Source organism: Hemitrygon akajei, chromosome 31 (genome assembly GCF_048418815.1).
Source record: "Hemitrygon akajei chromosome 31, sHemAka1.3, whole genome shotgun sequence".
Classification (NCBI taxonomy): Eukaryota; Metazoa; Chordata; class Chondrichthyes; order Myliobatiformes; family Dasyatidae; genus Hemitrygon; species Hemitrygon akajei.
The window spans coordinates 19,152,653-19,178,294 of NC_133154.1; the positions used below are offsets into that span (position 1 = coordinate 19,152,653).

The 25,642-nt window shown below is 46.6% G+C and overlaps 1 protein-coding gene across 1 annotated transcript in view; it reads left to right on the forward strand.

The window, feature by feature from the left end:
- The window catches only part of LOC140719399 (matrix metalloproteinase-25-like), a 67,076-nt gene extending 41,900 nt beyond the window's left edge, over positions 1 to 25,176 (forward strand). Inside the window, exons 6-10 of the mRNA XM_073034026.1 lie at positions 15,032 to 15,116; positions 15,593 to 15,675; positions 18,114 to 18,266; positions 20,625 to 20,882; positions 23,562 to 25,176. Coding sequence (XP_072890127.1) covers positions 15,032 to 15,116; positions 15,593 to 15,675; positions 18,114 to 18,266; positions 20,625 to 20,882; positions 23,562 to 23,821 — 839 coding nt within the window. The 3' untranslated portion in view covers positions 23,822 to 25,176. The remainder of the gene's footprint in view (positions 1 to 15,031; positions 15,117 to 15,592; positions 15,676 to 18,113; positions 18,267 to 20,624; positions 20,883 to 23,561) is intronic.
- Positions 25,177 to 25,642: the final 466 nt, after the last annotated feature.

The following is a 25,642-nucleotide window of genomic DNA, read 5'->3' on the forward strand; positions in this document are numbered from 1 at the left end:
AGTTTACTATGCCAGCCATTTCCATTAGTTCGTTAAATTTGGAGGTTCCCATCAACCTTATCAATAGTGCCTTCAAATCTCCCGTAGCCAATAATCGTCCCGCTGTTTCTTCTTCAAAGGCTCTAATCCATTTCCCTGCTCCTACATGTAGATTGGGCAGAGTGTTTTTCAGCCCTTCTAGGTCCTGGGATCCCCAAGGGATATACTGCACTTGTCCTGATCCTTTAACTAACAACGGCATCATTCTTCCTCCTCCTTCCCACCTGCCCTGGCTCTTCTCTTCACCTGACTCCCCATCTGTCTCAGTGTATGTCTTTACTGCCTCCCACACAAATGTCTCCGGGGTCCTCTTCTTCCCTCGGTCTCCCTGTGGAGTCCTTCCTTTCTGTCTTGATTCAATACTTGGTTGGCCCCTAGAGTATTTTTCGCATCTCTCCTGGCAATCCCCTCTCAGTAACTTATCTAGCTCTCTCTCTACTTCTGCAAGTCGCTCCCCTACTGCCTCCTTCTGCTCTTCTAGGCTTCTGCCTCCTACCTCTTCCCCACAAATTCTCGCATCCTCTCTCTCTCCACTTAACTCTTGCTCCTCCAATGAGTCACCTTCTCTTTCTTCCTGTCCGTGTCTGTACACCTGTGGCAGGGACTCCTCATGATCCTTACTCGTGCTTGATTCCCTTCTCTCTTGTGTTTCTCCAAGATTCTCATCTCCTATCTTTTTTCCACCTCTTCTTGAATGCCTCATCTCTTCCTGCCCTGATGAGCCACTTTCTCCTCCAGTCTGTTTATTTCTATGGTATAACCGATACTCCTCATACTCCTTTTCCTCTCTCAAGTATTTCATCCGTTCAATCCCTTCTTCCATTTCTCTCTGTACCTGTTCCATCTTTATCCTTTCTGCCTGTATTTCCTTCCATATCGCCGCTTTTTCCTTCTCGTATTGTTTTTTTTTCCCTCCTCATTATCCCAAACTTGTACTTCTCCCTGCATGTTTACTGTTCCCGTCAGCAGGGGGCACTGCTTAGGGGTTCCTTCCTCATTATAGGAAGGGGGTCTTTCTGTTTCTTTCACATCCGGGTACGGATCTGAAGCCAGCTTCTCACTGTACCTTCCTCTTTCTCTAACAGGCAGTTTCTCCAGCACCTTAGTGTCTTCCTCGCTTGTAATCAATATTCTACCTGTCCTCCTCAGCCTTTCTCCCTCCGTTCTGAAGAGTTTTAGCACTTCCATTTCTCGTTCTCTTTTTTGCCCTCTTTTCTTAGATTTATCTTTTGGTTTGTAATTTTTAATTAGTCTCTCCATTTCTTCGCACAAACTTACATCAAACGTTCCTTCTCTTGGCCACTTTGTGACCAGGTTTTTGGTTCTTTTTTCCCATTTTTCAGAAGTTTTTGTGATCTCATATTTATTTATCGGGAATTTTTTGCTCAGAATCTCTACTGCCGTTCCTTTACCTGTCATGTTATTCTCTCTTTTAAGGTATTTCAGAGATTCACAGTTCGTTTACTGGATAATATTTACTCTAATTCTATGCCTAGTCTATCGTCTATCTACCAGCGCTTTAAACTATATATTGGACTGTCCTTGTTTCCTATTCTGTTCTGCCTGTGCAGACCTCTATTCAGAGCGGTACCCACAGAACTTGCTCTTTGCACCTTGCCTGTTCAGACCCTTATCTCTTAAGGCGGTATCCACGAGGATTTTCTACTCTAATTCTATTCTATTTTCCTTTCCCTGCCCGTTCAGCCCTTTGTTTCATACGAAGCGGTACCCACAGGGATTTACCAACACCACGTGGAATTTTTCTTAACTTCTTATTAACTTATTTGTACTTACCCTCACTGCAGTGTTCTTGATCAATCCTCTGAGCCTCCTGTTAACCCCCAATTCTGCCAGATTCTTTGGACTGGAGAGACCCTTCGGCAGTGGTTCCACACTTCTGAGACTCCTAGACCTCCCCAAAGCCAACAGAATTCTTAGTCCAAATTGTCGCAAAAAGCGCTTACCTTTTGTTTGGGTGCACCCTTAATTCTGTTAGCCTTGTGGGGGTCCCTAGAGGACTGGGAAGCATCCTCAATCTGCCGTTTCCTTTCCGCGGGTCTCTTTCCGGTCCTTCCGCGGTCGCCAATTTTGTTGTGGTTTCTCGTGCCTCACAAATGACCAGGAGACGCAGAAGATTCTTCAAGAAAGGTTAAACTTTAATTTGCAAATCAAAGCTGAGACAGTCATTGAGCTAGTCGCTGATTGCCCACCGATCCTCGGACACAGCATTCTTTATAGCAATCTCCTGGTCCAGTTGCATTAGCATATGTAATCGGTCTATAGTTGCATATCACACGTACCACAAGTACATCTTGCCACCATTGTTTCTACCAATTGACTTAATCATGTTCTAATCTACATCTCTTAGCTATCTCTCATTAACATACCATTGTCTTCTCCATTTTTAGGATTTCATTCTCCTACTAAATTGGGTACATGCATAGCAAATAGTAGTCTTAGGATTTATACTTTTATACTCCAATAAACGCAGGTGGACCACTTTTAGTCTGACCTCTACCCTTTGACCTGTTTGGCATTGGTGACCCTACCAAGAGTCAACGCTTAAAGCCCTGACTCCAGCCAACATAGCACTCCAGGTCACTGAGGCAAAACAAGACAAGGCTGTGCTCCTCTTGGAGGATCCAGCAGAAGATCCTTCACAATTTCTGCCTCTGTCTCTCCAGAGAAAAATGACCCAAGTTTGTCCAACCTGTGCTTTTAGCACATGCCCTCTAATCCGTTCGACATCCTGATAAACATCTTCTCTACCCTCTCCAAAGCTTCCCACATCCTGTCTGTAACGGGATGACCTGAACTGAATGCTACAGTCCAGGTGTGGTCTAAATGGAGTGTTAATAAAGCAATAAAGCTTTATGGGTCCCACTTAAAATTCTTACGTCTCTTCCTTCACCCTGCTGAACACAGCAAAGTTTGATCTCCATCTCCCGACCCATCAGCCACCGTCCAATAGATGCTGTGTTACTGTCTGTTACACCGCTGCTGTTTAGGGCAGCAGTGACGGTCCTCCATCTCTGGTGGTGTTCAAGGCTTCCCTCATCGTGACAGTAGCTTCCTCTTCCCCTACTGTGAGTCATGCAAGTCCCGGGTGGAGACTCAGGAATACCGTTGCACACAGATGCAGAAGGAATCTTCATTGCTGTTTCTGTATCAGTTCTGTTTGATCTGTCAGGGTTGTTAGTCTTGAGTAAACCCCTGAACCTGGAGGACCAGTGGACCACTCAGTCTGACCTCTACCCTTTGACCTGTTTGGCATGGGTGACCCTACCAAGAGCCAAAGCCTAAAGCTCTGACTCCGGCCAACATAGCTCTCCGGGTCATTGAGGCACGCAAGCCTCCAAACCCTACGACGAGGTTGTGGTCCTCTTGGAGGATCCAACAGATGATCCATCAGCATCTCTCCCACTGTCAACGAAGTTCTACCACAAGACGTAACTTCCCTTTCCTCCCCCTTTCAACACTTCACACAGATTGTTCCCTTGATGCCTGCTGGTCAGTTCTTCCATCCCTAGCAACCATCCTCCTTCTAAAGCCCACGCAACTGCAGAAGATGCCACTCTGGTCTTCATACCTCTTTGCACCAACCAGGGACCAAAACAATCCTTCTGGGTAAACCAGTGACTCCCTTCCTGTCCTGGGCACAGTACTCAGTGATCACAATGTGGACTCTCTACACCAGAGAAACCAAACCGAAGGTGGGTAGACTCTGCAGGACGTTTGCATTCCGTGTGCAGCGGGAACCCGGAGCTTCCCGTTTTCCAGTTCTCCCGCCTTTCTGCCTGGGGCCTCCTCCAGCATGGGCCAATGTAACTTGAGGAGACTTGCAGCCTCTGAACTCAAAGTCCATAACTTTGTGTTCTCGGTCTGATCCGGAACCGGCCAATCCACCAGTGGCACGGGCTGAGTTAGTCGCTCCATTAACACCCACTGGACAAGTCCCACAGGTCTGCACACTGCAGGCTTTACGTCCTTTACGTTCTGGCAACTTAACAGCCCTCAGCTTGAAAAACTTCCAGGGTCTTTCTTTCCCTCCAACTTATTGCCCCCAAAACTGGGTGGCCACATATGACAACTGAACCCAAACAGAGGTATTTCTGTTGTTCTGTCCAGCTCTCCCTCACCTATTCTAATAAACTTAAAGCCAACTAGCCTTCTCTCTTTCCCAGTTCTGATAAAGTGTTTTGTTGCCTGGAAACATCATCTCTGTTCCTTTCTCCACAGATGCTGACTGACCTGTTAGGCAAATCCATTGTTTCCTGTGTTTAGAGCATTTGTTTTGGCTGTTCAGTGTCAGACACGTGAATAATATTTTGTTTTTGACTTCTGTGCGTCTCAGTGAAGTCTCCATCAAATTGGAATTGGTTTATTATTATCACATATAACCAAAAATCTTGTCTTGTGTATTGTTTGTACAGACCGATCAAGTCACTACACTGTGCATTGAGGTAGAACAAGATAACCGTATAAGGTTTACAGCTACCGAGAAAGTGCAGTGCAGGTAGACAATAAGGTGGGAGATCATAATGAGGTAGAATGTGAGGCAAAAAGTCCATTGTATCATCCTAGGAACCATTCAATAGGCTTATAAGAGCAGGAAAGAAGGTGTCTGTGAGCCTGCTAGTACGTGCTTTCGGGCTTTTTCTCCCCCTGCCTAATGGGAGAGGGGAGGAGAGAGGATGTCTGGGGTGGGGGGGGTGTTCTTTGATTATGGGGTGGCAGAAGTGTAGATGGTCCATAAAGGGCAGTGATCCCCAACTCTTCCTTCGCTGCAGCGAACTCTTCCTTCCTTCCTTGACCGCGTCAGTGCTGTTTCGTGCACCCACGCCGAGCGCAGCGATTTCATCACCTTTGCCTCCAACTTCCACCCTGCCCTTAAATTCACTTGGCCCATTTCTGACACCTGCCTCCCCTTTCTTGATCTCTTTGTCTGGAGCCAAACTGTCAACCAACATCTTTTATGAGCCTACTGATTCCCACAGTTACCTGACTACTCTCTTTACCCACTTTGTCTCCTGTAAAAATGCTATTCCCCTTTCTCAGTTCCTTTGTCTCTGCCGCATCTGTACCCAGCACATTGCAGATGCTCTCTGTCTTCAAAGACAGAGTTTCCCTCCTTCCACCTTTGACCCTGCCCTCACCTGCATCTCCTCCAATTCCCAGATATCTGTGTGACCCCATTTTCCTGCCACCTTAACAGGGACAGAGTCCCTCTTGTCCTAACACGACATCAAATGAGCCTCCATCCAACACATCATACTCCACAACTTCTGCCATCTCCAAAGGGATCTTACCACCAAACAAATCTTTACCTCACTTCCTTCCCTCCACTTATCAGAGGGACCACACTCTCTGTGATTCCCTTGTCCGTTCATCCCTCCCCATTCATCTCCCTCCCGGCACTTACCTCTGTAAGTGGCCGAAGTGTTACACCTGCCCATTCACCTCCTCCCTCACCTCCAATCAGGGCCTCAAACCGTCCTTCCAAGTGAAGCAACACTTCACCTGCTCATCTGCTGGGGTCGCCTATTCTATCCAGGGCTCCTAATGCAGCCTCCTCCACTCTGATGTAAACCTTTCGTATATTGGGGACTGCTTTGTCGAGCACTTCCACTCCATCTGCCAAAAGCAGAATTTCCTGTTGGCCAACCATTGTAATTCCACTTCATGTTCCCCTTCTGCCACGTTGGTCCATGATGAAGCCACTCTCAGGGTGGAGGGGTAACACCTCCCACTCTGTAGCCTCCAACCTGATGGCAAGAACATTAATTTCTCCTTCCAGTTAAAAAAGCTTTTTCCCTCCCCTTTTCCTCTTCTTCTCTTCTCTACTCTGGCCTCTTACCTATTCTCACCTGCCTATCACCTCCCTCCCCCTGGGTCCACTCTCCTCTCCTATCAGATTCCTTCCTCTCCAGCTCTTTACCTTTCCCACCCACCTGGTTTCACCCATCACCTTCTAACTGTCCTCCTTCCCCTCTGCCCACCTTTTTATTCTGGCGTCTTCCCCCTTCCTTTCCGGTGTCGGCCCGAAATGTTTATTTCTTGTGTTCCACAGAGAGGAGGCTGGTTTCTGTGATGAGCTGAGCTGCGTCCATTACTCGCTGCTGTTTCTTGCGGTTCCATACAGAGCAGCTGCCAAATCAAGCTGTTATGCATCGAGACTGGATATTTCTTTAGTCTCCTAAAGAATTAGAGGAGTCAGTGAGATTTCTTGACCATGATCTCAATGTGGTTGGACCAGTTCACTCCTAGGAACTTGAAGCTCCTAACCTCAACACCACTGATGTAAGCAGGAGCATGTGAAGTCAATGACCAGCTCTTTTGTTCTGCTGACAACGAGGGAACGGTTGTCGTCATGACGACATGTTACTTAACTCTCTATCTCTGGTCTATCGCTGTGCGAGTTTTGGCCGATTATGGTGGTATCATCTGGCTGCAGGTGAAGTTGGAGCGGAACCTGGCCACACAGTGACAAGTGTTCAGGGAGCAGGGTACTGGGCTGAGGCCACAACCCTGTGCACCACCAGTGTTCAGAATAATCGAGACCGCTTCCCGTTGTGCTTCTTGGAGGTGGACCACAGTTTTGGGAGACGTTGGAGATCAGGGGTCCACGGACCCCTGGCCTAATGTTATTGGTCCATGGCATTAAAAAGGTCGGGAACCCCCTGCTGTAGCTTGATAGACTATAGATTCATAGAGACAACTGGAGCAGGTATCAGACAGTGGTGATGGCGATAGGACACCCCGCAGTGACCTGATGTCCCAATCCCTTGTGTACAAGGCGCACAATAGGAATGTGTTAGAACGCTCTCTGCCTGCCTGATGAGTATAGTGCCAACACCTCTCAATAGCGTCAAGGAAAATCCCAATTTATCCATGCCAACCTGAGCTAGTCCCAGGTGCGCGGCTCACACTTCTCCTATCCTTCTACCTTCCAGGTGTTTGTTTAACCTCACCAACGTGCCTCCACCACTCCCTCTGGCAGCTCGTTCCACGTACCCACCACCCTCTGGGTGAAAGCCTCACCCCTCAGCTCCTTCCATAAACTCACCATTCTCGGCTTGAAGAAGTTGCCCCTCAGGTCTCCTTTGAATTGTTTCGCCCCTCCTTAAACCTGCCCCCCGTGAGAGCCTCGGTAAGCCCTCGGATGATGACGTCCGCCGCAGCCACGGTCCACGGGCGGTGGAGGGAGTGATAGCTGCCCGTCAAGCGAGCGGCTTTGCCCCGGATGCCATCGAGGGGTGTTGGCGCCCCACTGCCGCCTCACCAGCGCCAGCCTGCCTGTCATCAAGGACAGAAATAAAAGGCGCTGGAAAAGGGCCAGTATCATCTCAAAGGATCTCACCCACCCTGCTCATAGGCTCTTTGTCCCACTCCCGTTGGGGTGGAGGCTGTGTAGCATCCACGCCAGGACCACCAGACTCAAGAAAACCAAGCAGTAACACCTCCACCCACTAACTCATCTCCAACCATTACTTCATCACTTCCTATTGGAGTCACCTTAGTAACAGACATTCCTGCGCCTGGTGTTACTTTATGGACTTACATCAACCTATTTACATAAGCTATCTTATATTTATTGCTGTTTATTATTGTGTTCTTTATCTTATTGTGGTTTTTTTTCTGCTGCATCAGATCCAGAGTAACAATTATTTCGTTCTCCTTTGGACTAGTGTACTGGAAATGACATTTAAACAATCTTGAGTCTTGATTTGTCAGGCAAGCAAGGTGTGATCTGTCTCTTGCCCGCGGATGGGGCGAAGGGCTGAGGGGGGTTGTGTGGCAGTCAGTGGCGAGTCCCCCTCAACAGGGGATCTAGCTGTTGTTGCCACTGAACTTGTGGCTGCCCCAGTCAGGATATCAGCTCTGCCTTCAGCCTTATCACAAAGATCATTTATTTATTCCCAAGCAGCCTCACGTCCCCTATTTAGATGCCATTGCCGGTTTCTGAATTCCCTTTTATACTAATTGACATTTCCTTCTCACACTGACTCTTTGTCCAAGTTTCATTTTCAATTCCCGTATCAGCCTCCTATCTTCAGCCTGGTTCTCACTGCAGTGATCACCTGATAGGCTCCACAAGACGTCTTTTGTCCTTTCAAAGTCGTCTTTTTCTCCTCTGTCACCCAACAAGAATTTCGATCTCTTGAATGTAAGAGTCAGGAAGTCATGTTGCAGCTGTAGAAAAGTTTGGTTAGGTCACACTTGAGGGAGGTTCTCAAAGCTTGCAGTGGGATCTGGACTGGCTAAAAAAAAAAAGATGGAATTTAATGCAGACAAGCGTGAGGTTGTTCCACTTTGGAAGGACAAACCAGGGCAGGACTTGCACAATGAACGCGGGGCATTGAGGAGTGTGGTAGAACAGGGGGATCTGGGAATATAGGTCCATAATTCATTGAAAGTGGTGTCACAGGTAGATTGGGTCATATAGAGAGCTTTTGGCACATCGTCCTTCATAAATCAAAGTGCAGCAATCGGGATGCTATGTTGGTGAGGGATAATTTGGAGTATTGCGTGCAGTTCTGGTCACCAACCTATAGGAAAGCTATCAATACCTTTGAAAGAGTGCAGAGAAAATTTGTTGCTGGGGTTGAGGATCTGAGTTATAGGGAAAGGTTGAATAGGTTAGAACTTTATTCCTTGGACTGAAGGAGAATGAGGGGAGGTTTCACAGAGGTATACAAAATTGAGGGGTTGCAAACAGGTTTTCCCCACTGCAGTTACATGAATCTAGAACTAGATGTCATGGGTTAAGGGTGAAAGATGAAATATTTAATGGGAACCTGAGGGGTAACTTCTTCATAGAGGTTGGTGAAGTGTGAGATGAGCTGCCAGTGAGATGTGGGTTCAATTTCAATATTTAAAAGAAATTTTGGTAAGTACATGGATGGGAGGGGTATGGAAGGTTATGGTCCAGTTGTGGGTCAATGCATCTTGGAGCTTGTGGGCCAAGATGCTTGGAACAACCAACCAGCCAATTTTCTTATAAAACTGCGTGACAGTGAACCTCAGAGAACTGATGCCGTTTATTGTTACTGCTCTTTGTAGTAATTTTTTCTGATATTTAGAAACTTTTCATTTAATTATTGGACTCCCGAGCGGGTCCAATATCCTTGTGGGCAGGTTTGCTAGAGTTGTTCTACGGGGGGCGGAGGGCGGTGCGGTTCAAACTAATTTGGCTGGGGCATGGGAACCGGAATGATGGGGATGAGGTAGTTGGTTTACAAACAGAGGGAATGTGTAGGGAGACTCCTAACACTGGCAAAATTGCAGTCAACTGGAAGGCTTGTAATGTAAAAGGCAGACAAAATCAAAAAGCACCAAGAGAGGACTGAAGGTGTTCTATCTGAATGTGCACAGTATATGGAATAAGCTAGATAAACTTGTAGCACAGTCACAGATTGGCAAGTATGATGTTGTAGGCACCACTGAATCATGGCTAAAAGACGATTATAGCTGGGAGCTTAACAACCAAGTGATCATAATATGATTAAATTCACCCTGAAATTTGGAAGGCACAAGATATATACATCCCAAAGATTCAGAAGTATTCTAAAGGCAAGGTGACACAGTTGTGGCTAACAAGAGAAGTCAAAACCAACATAAAAGCCAAAGAGAGGGCATATAATCCTCTAAAATTCTAGTGGGAATTTAGAGGATTGGGAAGCTTTTAAAAAGCAACAGAAGGCAAATAAAAAGTCATTAAGAAGGAAAAGATGGGATACAAAAGTAAGCTAGCTATTAATATTAAAGAGGACACCTAAAGTTTCTTCAGATACATGAAGTGTAAGAGTGACGAAAGTCGATATTGGACCGCTGGAAAATGATGCCTGATGGGTAGCAATGGGGGACAAGGAAATGGCAGACAAACTGAATAAGTATTTTGCATCAGTCTTCACTGTGGAAAACATTGGCAGTACGGTAGAAGTTCCAGACATCAGGGGTCAGAAATTTGAGAAGTTGCCATTACTAGGGAGAAGGTTCTTGGGAATCTGAAAGGTAGATAAGCACCTGGACCAGATAGTGTACACACTGGAGTTCTGAAGGAGGTGGCTGAAGAGATTGTGGAGGCATTAGTAATGATCTTTCAAGAATTACTAGACTCTGGAATGGTTCTGGAAGACTGGAAAACTGCATATATCACTTTATCCTTTAAGAAGGGAGGGAGGCAGAAGAAAGGAAAGTATAAGCCAGTTAGTCTAACCTCAGAGGTTGGGTTGATGTTGGAGTCAGTTGTTAAGGATGTGGTTTTGGGGTACCTGATAAAGTAGGCTGTAATCAGCATGGTTTCCTCAAAAGAAAATCTTACCTGACAAATCTGTTGGAATTCTTCGAAGAAATAACAAACAGAATAGGTAAAGGAGAATCTGTTGATGTTGTTTACTTGGATTTTCAGAAGGTCTTTGACAAGGTGCCACACATGAGGCCATTTAACAAGTAGTATTATTATTAATAAATGGTATTACAAGAAAGATTACAGCATGAATAAACCAGTGGCCAATTGACAGGAGGCAAAGAGTGGGGAAAAGGGAGCCTTTTCTGGTTGGCTGCCGGTGACTAGTGGCGTCCACAGGAGTCTGTGTTGGGACCAATTCTTTCTACATTATATGTCAATGATTTGGATGATGGAATTGATGGCTTTGTTGCAAAGTTTGCAGTTGATAGGAAGAGAGGTGGAGGGGCATGTAGTTTTGAGGAAGTAGAGGGGCTACAGTAGGACTTAAACAGATTAGGAGAGTAGACAAAGAAGTGGCAGATGGAATACAGTATCGGGAAGTGTATGGTCATGCACTTTGGCAGAAGGAATAAAAGGGTAGCTTATTTCCTAAATGGAAAGATAATTCAAAAATCTGAGGTGCAAAAGGACTTGGAAGTCCTTGTGCAGGATTGCCCAAAGGTTAATTTGCAGGTTGAGTCGTGTTAGCATTCATTTCAAGAGGACTAGAATATAAAAGCAAGGAAGTAACGTTGAGGCTTTATAAGCACTAGTGAGGCCTCACTTGGGGTATTGTGAGCGGTTTTGTGCCCCTAATCTCAGGATGTGCTGACACTGGAGAAGGTTCAAAGGTGGTTCATGAAAATAATTCCACGATTGAACGGTTTGTCATATGAAGAGCATTTGCTGGCTTTGGGCCTGGTTTCATTAGAGTTCAGAAGAATGAGGGGTGAACTCATTGAAACCTGTTGAATGGTGTGATAGAGTGGATATAGAGAAGATGTTTCCTATGGTGGGAGAGTCTAAGACAGCCTTAGAAAAGAGGGGCATCCTTTTAGAACGGAGATGAAGAGGAATTTCTTTAGCCGGAGAGTGGTGAATCTGTGGAATTCTTTGCCACAGGCGGCTGTGGAGGCCAAGTCTTTATGTATATTTAATGTAGAGGTTGACAGATTCTTGATTGGTCAGGGCATGGAGGGATATGGGGAGAAGGCAGGAGATTGGGGCTGAGAGGAAGAATTGATCAGTATGATGAAATGGCAGAGCAGACATAATGGGCCAAATGGCCTAATTCTGCTCCTATATCTCATAGGCTTATTATTTTTGAAAGTATCTTCGCTTTACAGATTTTTTTTGCATATGTCTGAGACTTTTGCACAGTAGTGTAACTCTTTAAACTCCATCAATTCATGATTTTAAATCAAATCCTCTCACAGCCTCCTCTATTTCAAATAGAACAACCACAACTTCTTCAGTTTCACCACATCACTGAAGTCTCTCGAATCATGTTAGTAAGATTATTCTGCACCCTCTCCAAAACATTCACACTTTACTATGGCACGTTGGCCAGATCTGGGCCCAATAGTCCAGCTCTTCTGAAGTAGTCTTTTGTAAAGGTTCGTGGTGACCTGGTTGTCCTCCTGTTCTTTCTGCCTCTGCTTATCAAGCTTGGGACTGTGTGGGTCTTTTAACCATTTTCTTTAGCTGCTCTGCAACTTTCAACAAAGTACCGTGGTTCTCTGGTCTCGTACTGCCATTGAGCATAAGAGAAAAGAGGTCATGCTGTAGTTATATAAAACTTCTGTCAGAATAGACTTGCAGTCCTGGTTATCCCATTAGAGGAAGGATGTGGAAGAGAATACTGTATGGGTTAGAGAGTGTGAGGTACAGGGAAAGTTTGGACAAACTTGTGTTGTTCTCTCTAAAGTGTTGGAGGCTGAGGGGAGATCTGATGGTAGTTTTTAAAATTATGGGACATGTTGGTGGAGTTTATGAGGCATTTAGATAGACATATGAATATGAATAAACTCATCAAAAAGGCTGGATCCGTCCTTGGCTACAACCCGGACTCTTTTGGGTTAGTGGTGGAGAGGAGGTCACTAAACAAACTGTTATCCATTATGGTCAATCTGGCACATCCTGTCCATGAGCTACTGAGTAAGCAGTGGAGCAGCCTTTCGAACAGGCTCATTCAGATCGCTACAGAAAATCTTTCCTACCAAATACAATAAGCATATACAACAGTTCATCTCTGTGCAATACGAGAACACACATCATAGTTCCATAGTTTCTGCTTTATTATTTCATACGTTATTATTGCACATTATTAGAACTTATAAAAACATATCAAATTATGAAAGGAATAGAAAAGATAGAGGCAGGAAAGTTGTTTCCACCGGTGGGTGAGACTAGAACTGGGGGGCATAGTCTCAAGATTCAGGGGAGTGGATTTAGGACAGAGATGAAGAGGAAGTGCTTTTCCCAGAGGGTGGTGAATCTGTGGAATTCTCTGCCCAATGAAGCAGTGGAGGCTACCTCAGTAAATATATTTAAGACAAGGTTGGATAGATTTTTGCATAGTAGGGGAATTAAGGGTTATGGGGAAAAGGCAGGCAGGTGGAGATGAGCCCATGGTCAGAACAGCCATGATCTTATTGAATGGCGGAGCAGGCTCGATGGGCCGGATGGCCGACTCCTGCTCCTATTTTTATGTTCTTATATTAATGTACATTGGTACATTATTACTGTGTATGTTATTATTCTTCTGTACTTTATTATTAGTTAAGTTTGCATACTTTTTAAATGTTGCTGCAGTAACGAAAGAATTTCCCCCTGGGGATCAATAAAGTATTTATTATTATTATTATGATGATGAGGAAGGGTTTTGGATGATACACAGGAGGAGGCTATTTAGTATAAACTGGCATCAAGATCGGCACAAATTCATGGACTGAATGGTCTGTCCTTTGCGGTAATGTTCTATGTTCTATCTACCCTTTAAAACGGGGCTGTCTGTTGCCATATCTAACCCTTCCAATGAGAATGTAAGCCATCATATCCCTAATGTGTTATCAGCTTTGATGAAGAACCGTGCCTTTGAGGCAATTGCATTTGCTTGGGATGGAGTTGTCAGTGCTCTGTCATTGAGTGTAAAGGTCACCTCAGAGAGAGTGTAATGTTCAGCTGCAAATCAAGTGTCAGCGGTTAAGACAAATGAGACTTGGACAAGGAACACGTTGCTAACTCTTGCCATTGTCCTGGGTCACCCAGGCCGCAGAGTTGGGCGCTAACATTGCCATCGTGCCCGGTGTGCTGCCAGACGTTGGTTCAGCAGCCTGTGGTTGCCAGGGCTGGGGCGCGGACTCTGTGGAAGCTCGGCGGGCAACGGATCAGAAACTCAGCAAACGGCCTTCAGTCCGAGCCTGACAGCTGACTGAGAAGAAAAGCCCATGAATTCTGGGAGTGACTGCCCGGGAGACTACAGAGATTCTTTCATCCTACACAAAACTTAACCACTTCAATTAGCTGTCGACCTTTCCCATGGACTTTCTAGTTTTCAACATAATGTACATTGATTGAGAACAATGATATTGCTTTATATCCTCATACACACACACATATGCACTCATTCCCTTGTGCGCAAACATTATTTCTCTCCCTCACATACACTTACACATTCTCTTTCACATACACTTTTATCTCGCTCTTTCTCTCTCTCTCACATCTCAAGGATGCGTGCTTAGCCCACTGCCCTGTTCTCACGACTGTGTGGCTAGGTACAGCTCACACACCACCTATAAACTTGCCGGTAACACAACTCTTGTTGGCAGATTTTCAGATGGTGATGAGGAGGTGTACAGGAGCGAGATAGATCAGCTGGTCAAGTGGTGTTGTGGTAACAACCTTGCACTCAATGCCAGTAAGACCAAGGAATTGATTGTGGACTTTGGGTAGGTGAAGTTCAGGGAAGATACACAAGTCTTCATCAAGGGATCAGAAGTGGAAAGGGTGAACAGTTTCACGTTCCTGGGTGCCAACATCCCTGACGATCTATCCTAGGCCGAACATATTGATGCAATTACAAAGGAGGCATATCTCCTTATGACAATATTTCATTAGGAGTTTGAGGAGAATTGGTACGTCACCAACGACAGTTGCAAGTTTCTACAGATGTGTCGTGGAGAGCATTCTAACTGGTTGCATCACCGTCTGGTATGGAGGGGCCTCTGCACAGGATCGGAACAAGCTTTGAACTCAGTCAGCTCCCTCATGGGCATGAACCTCTGTAGCATCCTGGACATCTTCCAAAGTGCCTCAGAAAGGCAGCATCCGTCATTAAGGACTGCCACCACCCAGGACATGATGTCTTCCTTCCCATCAAGGAAGAGATACAGGACCTTCAAGATACACCTTCAACGTTTCAGGAACAGCTTCTTCCCCTCTGCCATCAGATTTATAAATGGGCAATGAGCCCATGAACACTAGCTCACTATTTGTTCCTCTCTTATTGCACTATCTATTAAACTTTACATATTCGTAGTTCTTATTGTAATTTATAGTTTTATTATTATGTATTGCAAAGTACCGCTGCTGCAAAAGATGTTTCACGACATACACCAGTGATAGTAAACCTGGCTCATTCTGTCTGTCTGAACTTCCTCTTCTTGAAGCTCACAATTAATTCCCTGGACTTACACATAGAAATTCTCAGAGGAAACCAAAATCAGGATGATATTTTCATACTTTCTCTTTTATCAATAGGCAAGAAGCAATCAGTTGGGAATACGCCGGACGACGATCCAGCCCTCAGCCCACGAATCCCCGAAGTTCCTTATCCTAGTAGCAAGTATGTACCACCAACCGAGAACATCTTTCAGCCTACACCTGTCCTCACCATCTACACCGCTACCAGTGCTCACTGACCTGTCAAAAAGTACAAATTCTAGCTGCTACGTTCGCGTCCAGATCAGTCACCTCCAAAATGAGCTGTAGGAGTCCCGGCACTGGTCCCTGCGGTGCCCCGGGTGGGATTCTGACTGTGACCCCCTTCACTCTTAATGGTGGCTGTGTACTGTTGGCTCCTCTGTTGAGTACAGTCATCGCCTGCCCAAATCTATGCTTCCTCTCATACTGAGCCAATTACTAATGCGACAACACCTTGCCAGTGGGTGTACAGAAGGTGCCAATGGTGAACAATATTTGAATGGTGTTGTTGAAAGTTGGGAGGAAACTAAATCAGGTGTGTTGGATGTTGGGACTGGGGGAAAGACGGGTGAGATGCTGCCTTCCTTATAAATATTGTTTTCTCTTTTGTGCTTTTAGGCCTGGGTACAAATCCCCTGATCGCTGTACGGTAACATTCGATGCTATTGCTAATATCCGAGGAGAATCCTTCTTTTTTAAAGGTGAGAGGTCATAGGCTAAGGTGGGGGGGGGGCTGGTTTATCAATTGGGACATGTTTGCATCTGTAAATGAGAACTTCCCACTATTCAGGATACTTACAAAGGCAGGTGTGTAAAAAGGGCCCACTATTCACAGCATTTACAAAGACAAATGTGTAAAAAGGATCACTGGAAACCCAAGAGATCCCAACCACAAACTGTTCCAGCTGCCACCATCCGGGAATCGGTACCGCAGCATAAAAGCCAGGACCAACAGGCTCCGGGACAGCTTCTTCCACCAGGCCATCAGACTGATTAATTCATGCTGACTCAACTGTATTTCTATGTTATATCGACTATCCTGTTGTACATAATATTTATTATAAATTTTAATAATAAATTATTATAATCGCACAGTCCACATTTGAACGGAGACATAAGATAAAGATTTTTACCACTCATGTATTTGAAGGATGCAAGTAATAAAGTGAATTCAATTCAATTCAAAGCACTCTGCCCCAGCTTAGGAGCAGAGAGGACATTCTGATGGGGACAATGGCTAGGGGGGTCTGAGTAGATAGATAGATAGATAGATACTTTATTCATCCCCATGGGGAAATTCAACTTTTTTCCAATGTCCCATACACTTGTTGTAGCAAAACTAATTACATACAATACTTAACTCAGTAAAAAATATGATATGCATCTAAATCACTATCTCAAAAAGCATTAATAATAGCTTTTAAAAAGTTCTTAAGTCCTGGCGGTAGAATTGTAAAGCCTAATGGCATTGGGGAGTATTGACCTCTTCATCCTGTCTGAGGAGCATTGCATCGATAGCAACCTGTCGCTGAAACTGCTTCTCTGTCTCTGGATGGTGCTATGTAGAGGATGTTCAGAGTTTTCCATAATTGACCGTAGCCTACTCAGCGCCCTTCGCTCAGCTACCGATGTTAAACTCTCCAGTACTTTGCCCACGACAGAGCCCGCCTTCCTTACCAGCTTATTAAGACGTGAGGCGTCCCTCTTCTTAATGCTTCCTCCCCGAGCTCTGTATGACCTTCGCTTGCATTGAGGACTTCTTTCTACAGCATGTGGAACTTAGGGGCTTCGTCTGAGAGGCTATTTCTTAGCTGTTGAATGGGTAACTCTTGCTCCTGAATCTTGCAGGTTTTGACATTATAAGTAGCTGTTTACTTAGAGCTGGTTGCTGGGTGATTATTGCCAGCGGTGTTGGGAACCGGTGGCGGCTGGAATCGGGGTGGGGGAGTTAACTAGAAGCAGACTGGTAACTGGGTGGGAGCTCTGCGGGCGTGGCCCGCCGGATGAACCGTGTCCTAGGATTCAGTGATTCAGCAGCATCTGGCCAACAATGGGCTCCATCTGTCAGGCTGAGTATTCGAGAGCGGGGCGTCCCATGAGGGCAGCGTCTGGGTTGGACCTGCTTAGGGGTCGCAGAGGGGGGGAGAACCGTACCCTCTGATACTCCTCCTCCTCCTCTGAGGACGTTTATAGGGATGGCGTGGACAGGGCACAACTTAATATCTGAACCATGCCGAACCCACCCACTCACCTTTGGCTTCCCCTGCCCCCACCTTCTAACTCTGGCTTCTTCCCTCTTCCCTTCCAGTCCCGATGAAGGGTTTTGGCCCAAATTGTCAATTGCCTAAGCTGCTGAATTCCTCCAGCGCGTTGTGTGTGTTATCGCGGCCCAGTCGTCGCTCGCTGGGGTGCTGGACAGGGAGCTCGACTTTATATCAGCAACTCTGGACGACGAGAGCTATAGTACATTTTGTCAAAAAGCAAGCATTAAGAAGCTGAAGTCAGACAAGGCCCATGAAGGATATCGAGAAAAAAGGTTCTTCGGGATGTTCACTAGATTGGAGCGTATTAGTTATAAGAAACGGTTGGACAAACCTGAATTGTTCCCTCTGGAGCAGCAGGGGTTGAGAGGAGATTTGATAGAAGTTTACAAGATTATGAGGGGCTTGCATTGGATAGGCAATCAGAGGGCTGAAATGTTATATGCTAGAGGGCTGAAATGTTATATGCTAGAGGGCGTTGAGAGGGGGAAGTTTAGAGAAGACCGGATAAGATTTTTACACAGAGTGTTGGGCGCCTGGGGTGTGTGCTGCCGGGGCTGGTGGTGAAAGTAGATAAAACAGAGGTGTTCAAGAGGCATTTGAACTGGCAGAGATGGAGGGATTGAGGCCAGGGTGTAAGCAGGTGGGATTCGTTACAAGGAACTCTGCAGATGCTGGAAATCCAGAGTAACACACGTAAAACGCTGGAGGAACTCAGCAGGCCAGGCAGCATCCGTTGACGGTTCAGGCTGAGAGCCTTCATTAGGACACGGGATTGTTGGACTGGTATCATGGCTGGCAGAGACATGGTGGGCCAAATGGCCTGTTCTTGCATTGTACCGCTCCATCTTCTAACCTGGTTTTCCTTCCACATGAAGACCATTACTTCTGGCGCATACAACGTGCCGGCAACCTCGTTTCCCTGAATCCGGCGCAGATCAACAACTTCTGGCATGGGTTACCGGCGGACTTGAAGAAGGTTGACAGTGTCTACGAGAGGATTACGGACCACAAGATCGTCTTCTTCATAGGTGAGGCACTTAAGCGGTGTGAGACCGACATCCCCGTACGCGCAGTAAATCATATTATTATTGTTGTCAAATGTCCTGAGGTTTGTTTTGCAGGCCACCTATACAGATCAACTCATTACAACAGTACAGTGAGGTAGTACAAGAGAAAAGCAATAAGAGAATGTAGAATCAAGTGTTACAGCTATGGAGAAAGTGTCATTGTTCAATCTAATATCAGAGATCGCATACAGAACCGCCTGGTTTTGCAGACATCCGCGAAACAGAGAGAAAAATAAAATCCCCGAAGAGTGAAGGACAGGAAAGCATTAGAACCCCAAAGCCCCACCTTCCCCCTACAAGCTTCAGTGAAAGCATCAACTCTCCCCCCACTTGCTCCGGCCCCCACCACCCATCATGATCTCGAGTCCATCGAAACCTGCTGTCTTAGACATCTCAGCAGGCTCCCTCTCCCGCTAACGAGGGAGGGAGAGAGATCACTCCTGCCTCAGCGAGAGGGGAGGCCGGCGCTCACCGTTTTGATGTTACAGCGTTGCTTATTTGAGTTCCCCCGACTCGAGAATCAACAAACTCTGTCTCGCCGTCGGGAGATGGAGCCTGGACTATAAGACCATAAGACCTAGGAGCAGAATCAGGCCATTTGGCCCATTGAGTCTGTTCCGCCATTCAATCATGGCTGATCCTCTTTTCCCCTCCTCAGCCCCACTCTCCAGCCTTCTCTCAGTAACCTTTGATGTCGTGTCCAATCAAGAACCTATCAATCTTCGCCTTAAATACACCCAACCTCTTGGCCTCCACAGCTGCATGTGGCAATAAATTCCACAAATTCACCACCCTCTGGCTGAAGAAATTTCTCTGCAACTCTGTTTTAAATGGACGCCCCTCTATCCTGAGGCTGTGCCCTCTTGTCTTAGACTCCCCCATCAAGGGAAACATCCTTTCCACATCTACTCTGTCCAGGCCTTTCAACATTTGAGAGATTTCAATGAGATCCCCCCCCTCATCCTTCTAAATTCCAGCGAGTACAGGAGACGGGGAGATATCGCTCGAGTACAGGGACCTTTGACAGCTGCGCCCGCTGTCTCAATGGTTCAATTTCCTGTGACACTTTAGTCAGTAACATCAGTGAGGAATCAGGTAGACAATAAGGTGCTAGGCCATAACGAGGTAGATTGTGAGGGCAAGAACCCGTCTTATCATCATGATAGGGAACCATTGAATAGTCCCACACCTCAAGCTTCCTAGAGATTGCTGGTACATGCTTTTGTACCTTCTACCCAGCTGGGTGAGGGTGAAGAGGAGATATCCGGGGTGGGTGGGGTCTTTGATTATGTTGGCTCCTTTACCAAGACTGCGTAGTAATGTCCTGGCCCCTGAGTTGGCTGATGTTGTCTGCTGTGACCACTTAACGAGGAGGAAGCCTTGAGACAAAGTGTGTGGTGTAGGTGAGAGCACAGGGAAGGTTGCAGATTTCATTTCCCTAACCAGCTCATCCACCATTAGGGAGCGTGGGCTGGAATTCAGACCATCATAAGGTGGGTTAGTATTACCCCCCTGTTGTCGTAGTCTGCTCAATATGGAGAAACCACAGGATTCAACATTCTGGTGTACGTGCTTGGATAAGGAGCCAGTGGCATAAAGTCACCATCTGCAGGATTATCCACGAACGGCTCCAAGTCAGAATTCCATCCAAATTCCAAGTTTAAAGTCACTTTGTTATCAGAGTACATTCTTGTAAATGTCACCAGATTTGCTTTTTGTGGGCATTTACAGGAAAATAACAAAATACAACAGAATTTATGAAAATGATAGACAACAAAGGCTGACAAACACTCCATGAGCAAAAAAAAAAGACAAATTGTGCAAATAATAAATAAATAATATTGAGTTGTAGAGTTCTTGAAAGTGAGTCCATAGGTTGTGGAATCAGTTCAGCGTTGAGATGAGTGAAGTTGTCCACGCAGCCTGATGGTTGAAGGATAATAATTGTTCCTGAATCTGGTGGTGTGGGATCTAAGGCTCTTGTACCTCCTGCCCAATGGTCGTGGCAAGAAGAGAGCACGGCCTGGATGATGAGGGTCCCTGACGATGGAGGCTGCTTTCTTGTGAGAGTGCTCCTTGAGGAGGTGCTCAGTGGTGGGGAGGGCTTTTCCTGTGATGGGCTGGGCTGTGTCCATCACTTTTTGTAGGGCTTTTCATCCCTGGGCTTTGGTGTTTCCATGCCAGGCCGTGATGCAACCAGCTGGGAATGTTGGGTTGGTTGACCTAGGCAGAACAACGGAGGTAAGAACCGTCCTGGAGACTATGGCCACCTGAGAAATAAGTCATCCATTGCTAACTCTGTTCTCTGTCCTCTCCCAGGTTCTCAGTATTGGGTCTTCACCAACACGCAGGTGGAGCACGGTTATCCACGGTCCATTAGGGACTTTGGTCTGCCGGTAGACAGCGTGGATGCGGTCTTTGTCTGGGCCCACAACGGCAAGACCTACTTCTTCAAAGACGACAGATTCTGGAGATTTGATGACCAGAGTCAAAGAATGGACTTGGGTTACCCCAAGGAAACGAGTCTCTGGAGAGGTGTGCCCTCTCACCTGGACGACATCATGTGCTTCACTAATGGTCAGTATGTGAGTGGTCATCTTGGTGTCACCTTAGCCTGTACGTCAGTGTGTGCACAAGTGTTCTTGTGGATGGGTGTTAGTGTGTGTGCGTGCGTAAATAAGCATCTCCTCACATCCAGATTGCTTACAATTGTAACAGTTGTCAAGGCTCCAGCACCGATTCCACCACCCGTCCCAGGCTTCCAAATGCAAAAGCAGCCCCTCAAAGTCTCAGAGCACATTTATCATCAAACACAAATCATGCAAGCAATTGGAGTGAGCACTGACATTCCAAACCAAAATGAGTTCTTACGTCCAAATCGCAGAGCAGCCCGGAGTAGGCCCGAAGCCTTGGTATCAATTTGTCATATCATTTTCCCACTCACTGACTTCATTGTGAAAGTGGCCCTTCAACGTTGCTGTCTGCCTCCCATCTTCGAGCCAATTTCCGATCCAGTTTTCCATCTTGCCCTGAATTCCTATGTTACTTTCTGGATCAACCCTGAAAGCAGGACCTTGTCAAAGGCCTTAGTGAAGACTATAGAGATTACTGTCAGCTACACTTCCCTCATCAGCACAGTTAGTCACCTCCCCTTAATAAAACATGCTAACCCTCCCTGAACGATCCCAGCCCATCCCCTTCAGCCATTTATTTCATTTTATTGAGATTCAGCACGGAATAGACCCTTTCAGACCTCCGAGCCGCACTGCCCAGCACACCCCCGATTTAATCACAGGACAATCTACAATGACCAATTAGCCTACCAACCGGTCCGCCTGTGAACTGTGGGAGGAATCCCGTGCAGTCATGGGGAGAATGTACAAACTCCTTACAGACAGCGGTGGGAATTGAACCCTGATTGCCGGTACTGTAAGACGTTGTGCTGGCCATTACACTACCATGACTTTTATCAATAATCACCGCCCCCCACCCACCAACCCACCACTGCTATTAGATGGAATTAATTGGCTTAACCTTGCTGCCCTTCTTGGAATGAAAGATGGCATACGTGCCAACATTCCGTCACCTGGCATCTCACCTGTGCCCGTAGAAGTTTTGAACGCTTCTCTCAGTCTAAACAATCCCTGTTCCCCACACCAGCTGGGATATACAGGTCCTGTGGACTTATCCACATCAAGTTCGCCTGTACCTCCAAACTTCTGCTGTTCCCCTCCCTGAGCATTAGGCCAAATAGACCACATGGTAACGGTTAGCGTAACGCTGTTAAAGTTCAAAGTTTTAAGTACGTTTATTATCTGAGAATGTAGGAGTTATGCAACCTTGAGGTTTGTTTGCTCACAGGTAGCCACAAAGCGAGAAGCCAAAAGAAACTGGTTAAAGAAAGAATAATAATAAAAGACCAACACTCGATGTGCAAGAAAAAAAATCACAAACCATGCAAACAATTCAAGTGAACAACAACAATCTGAACCAAAATTGAGCCCTCAGATCTGAACCCTGGAGTAGGCCCAAAGCCTCAGTTATCGTATTAGAGGGCACGGAGCACAGCAGCTGGGGCAGTCTCCATAGCCTCAGTGCTGCTGAGGAGAGAGGAGTGACCATCGCAGATAATGACCCGCCCCGGATCCCAAAACCCTGTCTTTTCAGTCTGTCTGGGCCAGTGTTTAAATTGCAGACATCCTACCTCTCCCGGAAGTTCTGGGAGTTTCCCGCATATTGATAGCAGCTCTCCCTGATGCCCACAAATTATGTATACAATATCCCGGAAATCAATTTTTTTTGAGAGGGAGAGGAAGAGGAAGAGCGAGAGGGAGCATCCTGATTGGTCTCTCTTCGTGCTAAGTAGACATATCAGTTTTCTCTGTGGGCGGGCTTTACAGTCAACCTCAAAAGTAACGACAGTGTTGCTCGCTGCAACAGTGACTTTTCTATCACCCACGGTGGGTTAAAATGTAAAAGACATGTTGAGGTGAGTTTAACAGGTGTCATTCGTTCATTAGCATAGCTAACGTTATTTAAACTAGCTGGTTAGCTACTAAGGAGCTACTCCATTGATGAACCCAAACTCCCTGTAGACTTGCTTAAAGTTGCAATAGAATAAAGAACGACTCCATAAGTACATAATGTCACATTTTCTGCATATACCCAACTTGGTTTACAGATTAGACAAAATCATTAAACAAAGTATTACATACACCCTTGGAGGTTGACTGGGGGGGTATGGGGGTGCTACCTCCCTGAAATGAGTTTTTGCAGGGTGGGGTGTCTGGAATTGACCAAACAACGGAACAGCGATAGGCTCCGGCGCCCTGGATAGAGGAAAGAATATCACGGAGAGCGAGCAAAATCCTCTCTCGCCTCCGATTTGGGCTAGTGTTTAAATTGTCTAAACAGCGTACCATACCTCGCACTAGGAACCAGGCACTGTTGCTGCAAAAGGCTCCGGGCCTAGGCCACGAGCGCTGAGGGTGATCATCTCCCTGTCACCGCGTGGGTTTCCTCTGGGCGCTCTGGTTTCCTCCCGCAGTCCAAAAACGTGTGGGTTAGGTTAGTAAGTTGTTGGTGTGCTATGTTGGTGCCAGAAACATGGCAAGACTGGCAGGCTCCCCCCAGCGCATATTTGGACTGTGTTGCTAGTTTACACAAATAACACACCTTATTGTATATTTTGTGTTTCAACGTACAGTATATGCAACAAATTAAGGCAATCTTTAATCTTTAATTTCTCCCCCTCAGGCACCACATACTTCTTCAAAGGGCATACCTACTGGAGGATGGGAGCTGGTGAAATTGAGGCTGAATCTGACGGTTCGACGCATCGTGACTGGATGCACTGTGACTTCCCAGAAGCCCCTCCTGCACCTAAAGACCCCAGGGACAGGGGCTGTAATTGCATGCAGAATCCGAACGCAGGCAGGGTCCTGAGCCTCAGCAGGGCCCTGCCACTGGCTGTTCTGGTGGCCCATCTCTGCAGGCAGTACCTCCTGTTGGACTGAACTCTGAGCCCCATTGTCTCCAACTGCCACCCCCTTGGAAAACCTTTGTCGCAGGGCTTGTAAAGGGCACAGAACAAGTGCACACCTTGGGCCTCATCTCCAATGTCTAACAGAGAAGCCGGAAGTACTTTGAGCAAGGTGTTTTGTGAAAATTGGTTATAATCACTTCCGGCTCTCTATCCGCATTTCTCTGCTCCCCTCCTCTTTACCTCTTGTTTTTTTTTCTGTCTGGTGCCAATTGCACTTCTGTCTGTGTACACGGGCACGTACGTGGTCAATCCAGGCAGTGGGATGATGGGATTAGTTTGACGAGCATAAGCCAGCTGAAAGAACAAGGTCACCTTCTGCTGCAGAGAGAATGGGGTCTTGGTAGTCGGATTCCTGCTGCCGCAGTGGCCCCTCCTTAGGGAAAGTGAACGTCTCACGACTCAACCATGCACTCGATGCACCCACACACTCGAGTGAAGAATTCACCTCTGACTTTGCACAATCTTTGGCCAATGGAAACCAATTGATTCTCCTTGGCAAATTCAACAACTGAATTGGAAAGGAGGTGAGCCATTGGACAGGTAGGGCTGGCAAAATGAAGGAATGGGAAAAGAATGGCATGCAAAGCAGAAGCTTTTCACTGCATCTCAGTAAATGTGACAACAATAAACCAGTACCAATGTTCTTTTACTGAGAAGATGATTGGAACAGAGTCCCGGCACAAGCAATGCCCAGTTTCACCAGAGAGGTGGGCATGGTTGAGGTTATTCTCCCTGCCCCAGGTGTTCCACCACTGACTAAGAACGTTGGCTTCTGTCAGCGATCAGGCGCAGAATTGCAAGGAACACTACCCGAGACAAGTGCTTGCTAGGCTGACCACTAACTAACCCGAGGCCAGGAATCACCCTGATCCTTTAACAGTGATGGTGCCAGAAACCAATATTGAAAGACTCATTGATTACCCAATAAGGAGAGCATTTGTTTAGCAGTGGGAGCTCATCCCCACTACTACCCTTCGGCTATGACTACCCTTGTAGCCTTAGTATCTCTTGGTGGTGGCATCCATCGGTCTCGAGAGACCATGGATCTGCGCCTGGAGTTTCCAGGGCGCAGGCCTGGGCAGGGTTGTATGGGAGACCGGCAGTTGCCCAAGCTGCAAGCCTTCCCCTCTCCACGCCACCGATGTTGTCCAAGGGAAGGGCACTAGGACCCATGCAGCTTGGCACTGGTGACGTCGCAGAGCAATGTGTTGTTAAGTGCCTTGCTCAAGGACACAACACACTGCCTCAGCTGAGGCTCGAACCAGTGACCTTCAGGTTACTAGTCTGATGCCTTGCCCACTAGGCCACGCGCCAACACTTAAGAAGCATATATAATGTCCTGGTTCACACCTTTGCTGTTATGCTGTGGGTATTTCATTTAGCAGCTCTGTAAGGGCAGTCTGTTCTGCTTTCAGCCTGTTGGGGTTATCGTTGGAGATAAGGGATGATGAGGAATGTGTGTTGTCCAATCAGGATGGTGGAACTGGGAGGAGGTTTTTTTTTGTGAGGTTGGTCTCGGGGCTTTGGTTCGGTGGGAGATGAAGAGGAAAGACGCTGGGGAGAACCGGTCGTAGGATACCCAAGGTGGATTGTGAACAACGTTCGGAAGGTGGTGCTTGCTTCGACGCAGTCCAAGGGCCCGGTGCGTGAGTGACAGAGAAGTTCAAGACAACTTGTGCACATGGTAGCGACATATCGCACTAGGGGGCTAGTCACAACTCAGGAGTGGACCAAGATGCCATATTAAATTAATCCTAGTTGCCCATATATGCTTTACACACCTATCCATTCC